The sequence below is a fragment of the Mytilus californianus genome, unplaced genomic scaffold (assembly GCF_021869535.1).
Source record: "Mytilus californianus isolate M0D057914Y unplaced genomic scaffold, xbMytCali1.0.p SCAF_2, whole genome shotgun sequence".
Classification (NCBI taxonomy): domain Eukaryota; kingdom Metazoa; phylum Mollusca; class Bivalvia; order Mytilida; family Mytilidae; genus Mytilus; species Mytilus californianus.
The window spans coordinates 28,981,276-28,995,245 of NW_026262668.1; the positions used below are offsets into that span (position 1 = coordinate 28,981,276).

General features: G+C 34.0%; 1 protein-coding gene across 1 annotated transcript; it reads right to left on the reverse strand.

Moving 5' to 3' along the window:
- Positions 1 to 1,082: 1,082 nt before the first annotated feature.
- Positions 1,083 to 8,996, reverse strand: LOC127729655 (stomatin-like). The gene is made up of 8 exons (XM_052237503.1): positions 8,633 to 8,996; positions 7,840 to 7,955; positions 6,977 to 7,049; positions 5,845 to 5,927; positions 4,840 to 5,043; positions 2,913 to 2,968; positions 2,372 to 2,450; positions 1,083 to 1,597 (listed from the first exon to the last, which is right to left on the reverse strand). The coding sequence occupies exons 1-8, from the start codon at positions 8,646 to 8,648 to the stop codon at positions 1,238 to 1,240; spliced, it is 987 nt and encodes a 328-aa protein (XP_052093463.1). The 5' UTR covers positions 8,649 to 8,996; the 3' UTR covers positions 1,083 to 1,237.
- Positions 8,997 to 13,970: the final 4,974 nt, after the last annotated feature.

A 13,970-nucleotide genomic window follows, 5' to 3' on the forward strand; every position in this document is an offset into this window, starting at 1 on the left:
GGTTTCACGTTGCTCAGTCTTTAGTTTTCTATGTTGTGTTTTGTGTACTGTTGTTTTGTCTTTTCGTCGTAATTTTGCCATGGCATTGTCTGTTTGTTTTCACTGACGAATTTAGATATCCCTTTGCTATCTTTCGCCTCTCTTTTTCAAAGATGACATCTTTTTTAAATGTCGAATATTAACAAATCGGATGCTTAATAAATATGTTAATATGAAGACGCATATGATAATATGTAATATGCACTTAATAAAAATCGGGCATTTCAACATGGAAAGAAAATACCATCAGACCTGAAAATAACTTTAAGGAGTTTACATGACAGTAATTGTAGTTTCTTACTTTCTCAGAGCAAGCACTGTAGAATTTTTGAGAAGGGACTAGCTGAAAACATTTGTACACTAAACGTAACGGTAGTTGATATAGATAATTAACAGTTTAGAAATTGAATTCAAAGTTTGCCATGATGTTTACTGTGAAGTGTTATGTTCTTAAAACGACCTTTGGTGTTTATATCAACTTGTCAACGTAGGTACTAGGTATACCTGTTGTTTTAATGGTGACTGCCCTCTATTTCTAGTACATTGAGATACACAAAATGTACTTCATCTTTATGATTATTTAAAAAGCACTACATCATCTAGGTAGCTGAAGTTAAAATTAAAGGGTTCATCTAGCATACATTCATTTACTACATTTAATAACTGATGGATGAATCCTGCTCCATACTAATTTAGCTACAAATCCACATTTGTGCGGTGCAAATTTTTTAGTTGTCCATTTGAAAGTCATTAAAATCGTTTGAATGGTTTTACACTAGTAATTGTTGGGGCCCTTTATAGCTTGCTGTTCGGTGTGAGCCAAGGCTCCGTGTTGAAGACCGTACTTTGACCTATAATGGTTTACTTTTACAAATTATGACTTAGATGGAGAGTTGTCTCATTGGCACTCATACCACATCTTCTTATATCTATCCATTAAATTCAGCTATCCATTTAAATCAACGGTAAAATATTAAAGCTTAAAACAATTTCAACGAAAATCTACTTGATTTACCTAACAGAGGCAGTTAGAGAAGGAAACATTACAAATAAAAACTTTATTTAAATATACTGATAATATCAAAAACATAGCGTAGAAGGCAAAGTAAGTCAAAAGAAACCGTTAATATATCCAGGAAAGGCACCATAAATCAAGAAATCCGACTGAAAATAGTTCATTGGTTATATGTAATTGACGTTACAATGTTGTGACTTCGGTATGGATAGACACAACTTCCAAATTATCAGATAAGACGTCGGCATTGTCAGATGCAATTTCGATATTGGCAGAAACGCCTTCGGTACTGTAAGAAACGACATCGGTATTGGCAAACGCTTGTGTTTGTATTGGTGTAAGCTTTCTCTGATGAACCACTTTATCAAGTGAGAACATTGTTTCCATAGGTAATGGGAATATAATGGTAGATTCTCGTTCTGCAGCTACAGTACCGAGGGTCTGCATATATCTGAGTTGCATGGCAGTCGGTGACTGCATCATAATCTCAGCTGCGTCTTTTAGAGCCACTGATGCCCTCTGTTCACCTTCAGCCGCTATTACCTGTACAAAACACATTGGAAATATTTAGTCATACAAGACTAGTTATGTTGTTTATTTCATTGTCATTTATCGCATATTTGGGATTTTGTGGGTATATTCAAATTTCCTATCAGATTTTTATGCAGAATGTTCGAAATAAACTCATCATAGATACCAGGATTGAAATTTTGTATTTGCGCCAGACGCGCGTTTCGTCTACAAAAGACTCATCAGTGACGCTCGAATCAAAAAAAGTTAAAAAGGCCAAATAAAGTACGAAGTTGAGGAGCATTGAGGACCAAAAATTCATAAAAGTAAACAACGAAATGAAGCATTCACAAAAAAATAAATCCTGGATTCAAAGAAACTGTATATCAACAAAATTAAATGAATCGTCTTTGTGTCTTTGTAAATGTGTACGTTTTTTTTTTTTTTTTTTTTTTGTAAAATGACACATGACTGAAAAGTTAAAATCGTGAAATATGCTTGTCTTAATGTCAGGTGTAATAAAGCAATACATTATAGTATGTAACTGCATATTAAAATGGAACAAAAAAAATGAAACGTTAAACGTGTCACGGTATGTTTATTAAAGTTTACCAACTACATATTAAAATGGAGGGATGGGGGAAGAAATGTTAAACTTGTCACGTTGTGTCTATTAGATTTTACCAACTTCATTTAAAAAAAAAAAGAAACGTTATTAAACGCGTCACGGCGTGTCTATTAAATTTTACCACTTCTATTATGGAGCTTCAGCAGCAACACGACTTTTGGTTTCTGAACGTTACTTACTTTGGCGAGTGCTTCTCTTGACGCTTCAGCTTCAGCAGCCATTGCTCGTTGTAGCTGTATCGGTAGTTTAACATCTTTTCTGAATAGAAATGTATTTTTTTCAGATAAAATGAAATTAAAAAAAAAGGTTGTCCTAGTGGTCAGACTATCATTAAAGTGGGTGAATTAACGACAACTTTTTTCGAAGAAAAAGGTGATATTGTTGTAAATGGGTTTATTTAATGTTACAATCTATATGATTTATATCTCCTGTGGAAAATAGTAAAACCTACATAGAAACTAAAAAGACAATTCATATTATCTTTTTCATTCCAACCTATGTATCAAAAATAATTCTGTACTGTTTTAACCATGTATCATCTGCAGTATGACTTATAGTGGGAGAAGTCCTCAATATCAAAATGACATCAAACACCAGTGAACTAGAGCATCTTAAGATCACCGCTCGGCTTTTAGCTATGAAATAATACTATCTGAATTCAAAATCAAACAATCACCGTTTGATTCTCAGCAATGAGACAATTACATCTGAATTACTTACATTTCAACTCTTTCAATTTGTACACCCCAGGGATCTGTAGATTCGTCTAATATTTCCTATATAAAAAAAAATTGTATCTAACAAATATGCATTCATATCATCAGTTCTTTAATGGAACAAACAAAATGGTTATATTTCCAAATTACATAAATGCTTGTACCATCGACAATATTACTGTAAGTATACAAGAGTGCACACGCTGAAATGTCTCGCCTTTTTTACTAATCATTGATATTATGTTGATAGTTCTAAATATAAAGCTTTACTACAACTATCACATAAACTTAACATGATCCAAGAAAATGAGGTCAAGGTAATATAAACCAAACAAGAAATACATGTACACCTTACAATCATTCAATACACTAAATATAGTTGACCTGTTGCTTATAGTTTCTAAGATACAGACTTAACCAAGAAAACTAAACATTGACTAATGAACCATGAAAATGAGGTCAAGGTCAGATGAACCATGCCAGGCAGACATGTTCAGCTTGCAATCCTTCCATACAACAAATATAGTTGACCTATTGCTTATAGTAAAAGAAAAACAGACCAAAACACAAAAAACTTAACACTGAGCTATGAACCGTGAAAATGAGGTCAAGGTCAAATCAAACCGGCCAGGCTGACATGTACATCATAAAATATTTCCATACACCAAATATAGTTGACCTATTGCATATAGTATTAGAAAAAAAGACCAAAACTCAAAAATTTAACATTGACCACTGAACCATGAAAATGAGGTCAAGGTCAGAAGACACCTGCATGCCAGCTAGACATGTATACCTTACAATCATTCCATACACCAAATATAGTAGACCTATTGCATACAGTATAAGAAAAACAGACCAAAACACAAAAACTTAACTATAACCACTGAACCATGAAAATGTGGTCAAGGTCAGATGACACCTGCCAGTTGGACATGTACACCTTACAGTCCTTCCATACACCGAATATGCTAGACCTATTGCTTCTATTATCTGAGATATGGACTTGACCACCAAAACTTAACCTTGTTCACTGATCCATGAAATGAGGTCGAGGTCAAGTGAAAACTGTCTGACGGGCATGAGGACCTTGCAAGGTACGCACATACCAAATATAGTTATCCTATTACTCATTATAAGAGAGAAATTAACATTACAAAAAATCTTAACTTTTTTTTCAAGTAGTCACTGAACCATGAAAATGAGTTCATGGACAATGGACATGTGACAGTCGGAAATTTCATAACATAAGGCATCTATATACAAAGTATGAAGCATCCAGGTCTTCCACCTTCTAAAATACAAAGCATTTAAGAAGTTAGCTAAAGCCGCCGCCGTAGCCGCCGCCGCCGCCGGATCACTATCCCTATGTCGAGCTTTCTGCGACAAAAGTCGCACGCTCGACAAAAAATCGCTCTAGATAGGATATGGTTTAATTCAATACTAACTTACAGTTTTATTTTGAGAAATGTACATATGTTTAAAAAAGTAATAGTTTAATGTCAACTCCTTCTCCCAACCTACCCACGCATAAAGATCAAATTGTAAATAATGAAGTTAATGTTTTGAAACAATTGTATTAGCTGCTTCTCTAGAATTAAGGACTAAGAGCAAAATCTGGTCAGCCAGGAGTCAGAACAATGTGACCGGGTAGGGTGATATGTCTTCAATGTGGACTTTGTGAACTAGCCGGTTAGAAACCAGATTCAGTGTGTCTGTCGAGTACAAAGCAGGGCTGCACGTTATATATCATATCAATATGTTCTTGTCCTGATATACATGTAATATCAGCAATCGGACGTTAAACACCGTCCACCAATCAATCCCTTAAAGATAGTTTGTCATGTGTTCTTCACTATGTGACATATCAATATATATTTGATTAATAATCGAAAAGAACAGATCATGTCTACCAAAGATATACATTTTACCTGCATTTGGTCCGCGATTGTATCACGATCCGATAATAATTCCGCCATGTTTTTTGTACCCAGCACATTCCTGAGAGTTGTTGCTGCCAGTAAGGATGTAGAATATCTAGCATTGGCTACGTTACATGTGGCCATGACGGGGTCAAATATCCTGGTAAATATCACAGCGTCTACAGAAACAGTTAACGAATCCTTTGTCAATATCTGAAATTTAATGAGCTGTTGTCATCAACTAGATAGATATAAGCAGTAGATATATCAATATATTCAGTACATATTAATATCAGAAGGAATCGAGTCTATGTTTGAATTTAAACTTATTTTTTCAATTGTAAAGTACTAACAAATTGAAAGTTTAGATAGTTGGTATTGTCGAGAAGGAATAGTCTATGCATCGAATCTGTAGTCTAGTACGCCCCTGTTGTCCAACGGTTGTCGTTTTTTGCTGTCTGCCACAGTATTTCGTTCAATATTATTAGCTCAAACCAGGTCTTTGGTTTACTCATTTGGACTATTTCACATTTTGTAATTCTTGAGCTTTTAATAGCTTACTGGAAGGAATGGGTTTTGTTCATTGCTGAAGGCCGCACCACTGTAAGCTGTTTACATCATTGTCGTTTGATCTTTGTGTATATTTGTCTCCTTTGCAATCTATAACATATTCTTATCTCTTTTAGTACTATTTATCTTGCTATCGTAATGAGGACAACAACGTTGATATTCCGATTTCTATCATAATTTCTTTGACTGTACTAGACGTCAGAAATCTGTTGGTTACAGACATGTATAAAAACGTGCATAATATAAAGAAGACACACAAAAAATATATGAGCAGACCGTATATGGTGTGAATTTAATCAAACCCTGTTCGAATTTGGTTTTTATTGTTTTGAAATATTTAGATCTGTTTTATTCACATTTATCATATCAACATTGTTTTTAGATAGTTTGGAGAACAGTTGTACATTTATACAAACCAGGCCCCTCCCAAGCATGAGAACTTACCTCCTGCGGGGGAATATTCACGGACACCATTCTTAAATCTATCTTTACATATTCGTCGATGCAAGGAAAGACGATGAATAAACCTGTAAAGAATGATTTATTTATTTAATATTTTATTAGACGTGTCGTGTGTATCGATATATATTTGCATGCTTTGAAAACCCTGAACATTATAACGAAATGAACAAGAGGAAGAACGCATAAAGAAAGGGAAAATAAATCGAAATATTAAAGAATACTTAATAAAAAATCTTACAACACTAAAAATTGGTGGTTCAATTGCCTGTTGGAAATAAGAATAGAGTGGAAGCAAGTATAAACTACATTATTGTAAGATTGTATGAATGAGAGCAAAAAAACATAAAATTAGGGAAAATATGATGAAATATTAAAGAAATTTAATCAAGAAATTATTACGCACAAAAAAGGGGGCTTTCTACGCCCCATGCGCTCGTAAATTTATCATATTAATTGTTCCAGTACCAAAGCACCGATTACTGGTTGGATGGTACCCTTAGGGACTGATGGTCCAATTAACATGAGCTGTACCTAACGAGTGATAGTAAATATATACCTACTTCCCTGCGCTCGACTCGTGTTTCTGGAATACGCCTTCGACGTTTTAACGTGCCTTCCAGAACAGAGAAAGCTGATAAAGGTCAATATTGCCTGAGGGACTTACAGAATCAGCTTAAGTCTGAAGGACTTACAAGCTTATGGCTTTAATACAATTAGACACTTTATGAACATTTACAGACAAAATATATTTTATTATATATTTAAATTATCAGTTACGAATCACTGATTGCAGGTGGATGGCATGCTCGGGGTTGATAGTTCATTAGTTCGACCCCGTGGAAGTAATTAAACGTCTGATACCGATGACTCTCGTATTTCCGATATAACTTTCATCAGACAGACTCGAAACTAAAGTTGAGAAAGCTCAAATTAAAACAAGAGGGGTCATCCCGAACACAAAACAAAAATCGTCATCTTTTAATATCGGAGTTGCAGTTTTAGTTTTAATACAGTTATATTATCTATGAAATGGAAAACTACAGGAAAAATATAAAAAAACAAGGAAAAAAATTCAAGAAACAATGTTAACTTATTACGACAATGAATAGTTTACCTGGTCCCCTAGCACCACCAGAAATCACCCGTCCAAGTCTGAATATAACAACACGTTCATATTCCTGTACAATCTACAATGAAAAGCATCAGAAGTGTATTATATAAAGATTAGGAGACGTTGTATGATTGCCAATGAGACAACTATCCAGTCGACCAGAGTTAAAATGATATTTTCGGATGTTAGTTTATGGTTACAGTATGTTGGGTTGGTGTCTCATTAATGTTAACCATTCACCTTACAAACGATGACTGGGCATAGAAATACGGTAAGACCCAATAAATCAATTTACAAGAATACCTTTGAAAGAGTGGTCAACTGTTAAGACTCACTGAAAAACTAAATATTTAAGAACGATTAACAATATCTTAAATGCAAAAATGCCGTTACAATTTAATGTAATGTCCATCACACTTGCACGGAAACTAATTAAAGAAAACAATCTTCCTATATTAATGAAAATAATAAATTAAGAAGGTTAACAGATAGAAAAGAATTCTTCCAAAGATGGTCAGAGAGGGATACTTATACTTTTAAAAAACACGAAATCAAATGGATCAAGAGAAATAACCCAAACTCTTACAGAGATATTTCTCCTTGTAACTTGCTAGTTCACATGGAAACAGTCCGCAGGAAGACATGTCACCCTACCCGAACACATTATTCTGACTCCGGCCCGAAAAGTCTTTGCTCTTATTGCTAAAAGCCGCATGATTAGCGGAGAAGCAGCAATTTTCAAGTCTTTGGTTTGACCCGGTCGGTCATCGAACACGACCTCCCACTCGAGCCATTGAGCAACATACTGTTAAGTGAAAAACTTACATTATTGGAAAATTGCTGAGAAAACAAACATAATAGCTTACCTTTACTATGAAACATAAGGAGAACGGAAAAGTAAAAATGATGAGAATTGTTGACAAAGCAACACAGCAGCTTCCACAAAAACCTAGATCGTTGTCCTCTGAATTTATATTTCTTTCTGAAATTAAAAGAAATTAATCGATATAACCTAAAAAAAAATTACTAAATAATTATGTCCTGTTGCTCAGCTTCTTAATTTCGAAATCCTAGCTCAAGATCTAGATCGATAAAAAGTTTCATTTACAAAAAATCAAATAGGTAGACAACGTTATTTGGAAAGGTGATGCTGCTATTACCATATTAATTCAGAATCACAGATAACTCAATATTGTTAAGGGTTTCCAAAAATCGGAAAGCGAAAATAGATGGAAACTTAATTTGATTGTGCAAATTTCAAATAATTGTACACATAAATCGCATGTATACGTAAATTTATACAGAACAGCATAATTATGCTGATATTTACGTTCGAGATCAGTTGTGCTCATAAAAACGCAATGTAGCCACACCTAGGCCCCCTTACCTAAACCACATTGCATAATTAATTGAGAGACCTGTCCTCGCACTAGTGTTCCAGTTTTCTTTATTGAATCTTTTCATTTTTTGGTTTTTTTTTCGTAGTTTGAGCTACATTATTGTATATATGATTATAATATATATGCCCTTTTACGCAGCATTTATTTATCTATAAAGAAACTTGTCCTCATTGTTGACATTATTTTTAATTTAACTGACCCTACTTGTCGACATTGATAGAGATTTAAACAAAATATCAAATGACATGATTATACTTACGGAATTCTTGTTTCATTTTGTAATCCTTAATAAAAAATAACAAATCATACAATATCCATTTGTTGTTTAAGCTGTCAGGGAAAGTCAGGTGTCTCCGCCATTTTATTCTACCTATATATATATAATGTTATGATTTCGAAATCATTTCTGTCAATAAAGGGTAGGTGTCTATTGTGAAATCGTTTACTTCCCGGGTATCAGTTACATCAGTATCGACAACTCTCTAGCTGTCAGTCAAAGGAGTCTTATATTTTTATTTACAATTTATATAACAAACACATTATTATACATTATAAATTTCCGTTTAAAAACCGTCGATACCCTCATATACCTGGATTGGTGGTCATTGATCGTATTGATCACATATGATAAACGAGTTCAGGTAAAGTGGTGTGTAAATCTTAAGAATATAAATAGATTTAAATACTTATTCATGATTGGTTCACGGAATTAGTAATCTGAGATATCTTTGATAAAATTGAGAATGGAAATGGGGAATATGTCAAAGAGACAACAACCCGACCAAAGAGCAGAAAACAGCCGAAGGCCACCAATGGGTCTTCAACACTGCGAGAAAATCCCGCAACCGGATGTGGTCCTCAGCTGGCCCCTAAATAAAATTGTGTGCTAGTTCAGTGAAAATGGACGTCACACTAAACTCCAAAACATATAAATGAACTAAAATTAAAAAAAATACTAGACTAACAAAGGCCAGAGGCTCCTGACTTGGGACAGGCGCAAAAATGCGGCGGGGTTAACCATTTATCAATTTGTTTATTTAATATAATGTCAACTAAAGTAATGCTCAATTTTTGTATAGACTGCAATGTTCAATTAACTATATTTTGTCATTTGTTTGGTTTTTTTTTTTGTCTTTTCTGTGATTTTGTCTTAAAATTTTGTGTCCCTCCCCTTGGTATCTTCTTTGGTTTTTTTTAATGAAGAGTACAATTATTATCCAAACGCCCTCATGCAAAGTTGTCCTTAGGTGGATTTGGCTCGACTTTTCAGGTCCCTAAAGTTCATTTTGCTAATCCAGTTGCCGATATCAAAAAGGGGAAGGGTTGAGATCCAAAACAAAACCTTGTTAACTCTGCCACAATTGTTTGTGCCTATCCTAAATCTGGAACATCGCCAGTTGGTGTCTTATATCTTATCTCATTGGTTTTTTCGTCCTTTTTTGTTTCATTCTTTTATTCGGAGAAGTTGATGTTTTAGACTGATCCATAATGTTTGATAGATCTGTTTAATTCATTCAAATTCGGGACGTGCTCATATTATTTGAACGCTTGTCTATTTTTGAGGACAGTCTTTAGGTGTCTTTTGGCTATTTGTGATTTTGGTTTTTTGTATCATGAACGGTTATCCCACATCTCCTTTTATTCTTAGTCTTCATTGGCCGGTTCCTGCAAATAGAATTATACATGTACTACCATTGTCAGTCCTTATTTAATTGGTAACATTGAGTGGGTACTAGAGACATCCGGACTTTCGAAATAAATCAAACCCTTCATACGCATTTGACCTATCATTCATACTTGGGGAACGAATTCTGAGGTGAGGGTGGGGGCTGGCAAATTTGATGAGGTCAAAATATTTATTTCCAACTTGCAGGCGGCCAAATTATTTATTTTCACGAAGTCCAGGGCTAGAATATTTATTTTTTGTTCGTTCAAAAATTGTTACAAGAACATTGGTTGATCCAGCGTCCACAGGCACGTGCAATTGAAAATGTCTCTGAATATAAAAAATCCTATATACCTTAATATAACACAGGCACTTGTCTCTGAAAAAAAGGTATATAGGATTTTTCAGAGACAAGTGCCAAGGGGTGTAATTGCCCAAAATACAGCTGATCTAATCGATGCAATTTTTTTGTTAACGATTTTGTAAACAAATTTATATTTTTTCGGTCATGGGGGCGTATGCGTATGTGAAAAAAATGAAAATAAATGTATAAATTGTATGCGTCCGAAGCGCTTTTCTGGATTATCTGTTACTATTGTATACCTTTGTAAATGTGGCGATTGAAGCGAGCCAACAATATTTTGAACATTTTTGGATACTTTGTGCCAGAATATTTATTTTCATGTGTAATAAGGCAAGATTGTTTATTTCCAACTTAATAGGGGCAGAATATTTACCAAATGTAAGCCTATAGGTATAATTATGATAATATATGCCTTCCAATAGAAAATTATATCTACCTTTTTTTATCAATGTGTGTGCATTTGGTTTGAATTTTAAGTTTAACTATGCAGCTCGCAAAGAGAACCACCGTTCAAGATAAATGCTGTATCATATTCTAACAGTCTTTAAAGTTGTGTAATGATATGTTGAGGCCGGTCGAGATGACCAATGTTTAAGAATTTTTTCGTATTTTTTTTTATTTCAAGTGATATTCGTTGGACAAAGCGTCATAACTCTTTTTTAAATTATTACAAACTGAATGTCTTTTTCTCTTCTCAGGTACCCAATACCAAACAAAACTGAAATAAAACTGAAAAATTTAATGCCTTTATGATATTTGTCATCTGTGTATACAAATGAACAGATTGACACATTTTGAATAGTCGTTAGGTATTTTTGATGCAGAATACTCTTTATCAACTTCTTTTTGTACCTTTTAAAATGAAGTTGGAATGTCTATATAGTAATACGTAAGAAATGTCGAAAAAAAGGACGGCTCTAATAAAGAACTCTTTATATCGGACGTACCTAATGCATACTATAAGTGATGTAAATGCATCAAAAGTATTATTCACAAATGCATCACTCGATTTTCTGTAGGAAGATAGACAACTGTCATTCCCTTACGTATACCATATATGTTTATCGCCTACTTTGTAATTTATATTATTGTGTCGCTTACATATGTAGTGTTTTTCCTCTAATAAATAAATCGAATCCAACAGAAAAATCCCCACCAAGAATTGGAGAGGAAGAGATTTAACTTTGATTCGCAGTACCTTATGTCGCAATGATAACTTCATTAGTATTGTCATTACTTTATGCTCCGGTCGTTCTTCATTGAAAATAATGAATGTCTTTATACAGAGCACACGTCGACGTCAACTATTCGCCACTAAAACATGATGCTTTTTAAAAAGGGAAAATTCACAAAAAAAATATGAAAAATTGACATTGTGTTCCTTTTGTATAAATAAACATAAATTCAATAATACTAATGTTTTATTCCACTGGATAAGTGCGCAAAATTGATATTTAATCTTTATGCTCCGGTTGTTCTTCATTGAAAATAATGAATGCCTTTATACAGAGCACACGTCGATGTCGACTATGTGCCACTAAACATGACATTCTTCCATACAGGAGCCAACCACTTCTTTTCATCATACACATATTTGGAAAATCCAAATACAGACCAAAATTCTTAGACATAAAAACGAACACTCATTATACTAGACAAACTAGCATCCAATATCTTAGATATTACTCACTATAAACTCTTCTAATCTTTCATCATTACAAAAAAAGTTAAATCACAAAAATACTGAACTCCGAGGAAAATTCAAAACGGAAAGTCTCTAATCATGCAAATGGCAAAATCAAAAGCACAAACACATCAAACGAATGGACAACAACTGTCATATTCCAGACTTGGTACAGGCATTTTCTTATGTAGAAAATGGTGGATTGAACCTGGTTTTATAATCTTTCATCATTACAAAGAGTAACCAAAAGAAGAACTCATTTTCCAAAGAAAGTCCTTCCGACAAAAAATTAGACGTTTACAATCTGAGAAATCCTCTTCCTATGAAAATCCTGGCAGTTTGTATTGCAAAATAGGTTCTCACCAGCTTGCCCGCCCGACATCGACCTTCTATAACTCGGAAGCACATTACCAGTATCGCATTTGTATATATATATATAAAAAAAACTGTATCAACTGCCAGTTAAATTAGTTAAGCATTGACAGTATACTAAACACAACTTACTTATATATGAATCACAAACCTGAGTTGTGTGTTTCTGATATTTCCGATTTGCTTAACCACAATTTGATTGGAAACTGATTCTGCATTAGTCTCCTTGTGAACAGCGGTATGTTATTGTGCCTTCTATTTGGTCTAATAAGCATCTCCCAAAACTCTCTAAATGCATACTTGTAAACAGAAGTAAGGAAAGGACTTCTGAAGTACTGTGCCAAAGTGAATTGTTCTTAAAATTCAATAACTGTTATTTCAAATAGAAAACCTTCAGTTTTTAGTTCTTTTCAAACTTTCGACTTTTCTATACTTGCACTTCAGTCCCTCGCTTAATTAACATTTCTAATCTATAACATCGGGTTTTTTTCCAAGCAAAATGGAGAAAGAAGATTTGCATACTAATGCACAGCATTGGGTTAAGGCATAGAAGATAACTACTTTTCCAAAAACTTCCTTCGCGGATCCAAAATTGAAAAAAAACTCTGCTTGATATTAATGGAATGTTAGAGTTTTCAAATTATATGTTGATACGAAACATCCCTTCCATGTGAGTAGCTATGCTAGGCAAATATGAGAAGTGAACTGACCTCACAGCTTATCCCCCTTTAATTTGGAACTGTAATTGCTTACTATAATTAAGTACTAGGGTTATAAAAAATTGATATTTATAACCTCACACCGTAGCTCTTCATTTCAGAGAGCCATTTCTTGCTCCATTAAAGGTAAGTAATCAGAAAAGTCCGATTACTCGTGTTGTATGAGTGCCAAGCTGTCTGCACAAAAAGAAAACAACATTGCAACTAACTCTCTGAGGGATCGTTTAGTGACCTGTAGCAAGGTAAAATCTCACGTTATACATCCCGCCATCGGTGTTTTTAACTTTTTAACTTAAGGCATTCCTCGTGCAAGTGGGTCGTGAGGTGCGATTCGGACACAAAGCGTTTTTACAGTGTTGTTTCTATTTTGTTTACCCTTGTATTCATTTTTACTTAATGTTTACTTTATCGAGAAAGTGTATATATTATATTATTATACAAGGTATGTACTATCAACGAAAATCATTGTCAAATTCAAAATTTACTATCTACTACACCCTTTTTGTTGGCGTCTTTGTTAGATTATTTGTATGTTTGTTTGAACTTTCAGTTGTGTTGTATGTCTGTGATGTATGTTTACACAGTATTGGCTTCTGGATCCCAATTATTGTCACATTTACCTATAATGTCTGTTTGGGTTGCTCACCCAATTTTGTCAATATAACGGAACTATAAGAAACTGTCATACAAGTGGGAGGTTTAGCTAGCTATAAAACAAGTTTTAACCCACCATTTTCTTCGGAAAATGCCTGTACCAAGTCAGGAATACGGCAGTTGTTTTCACTTGTTCCG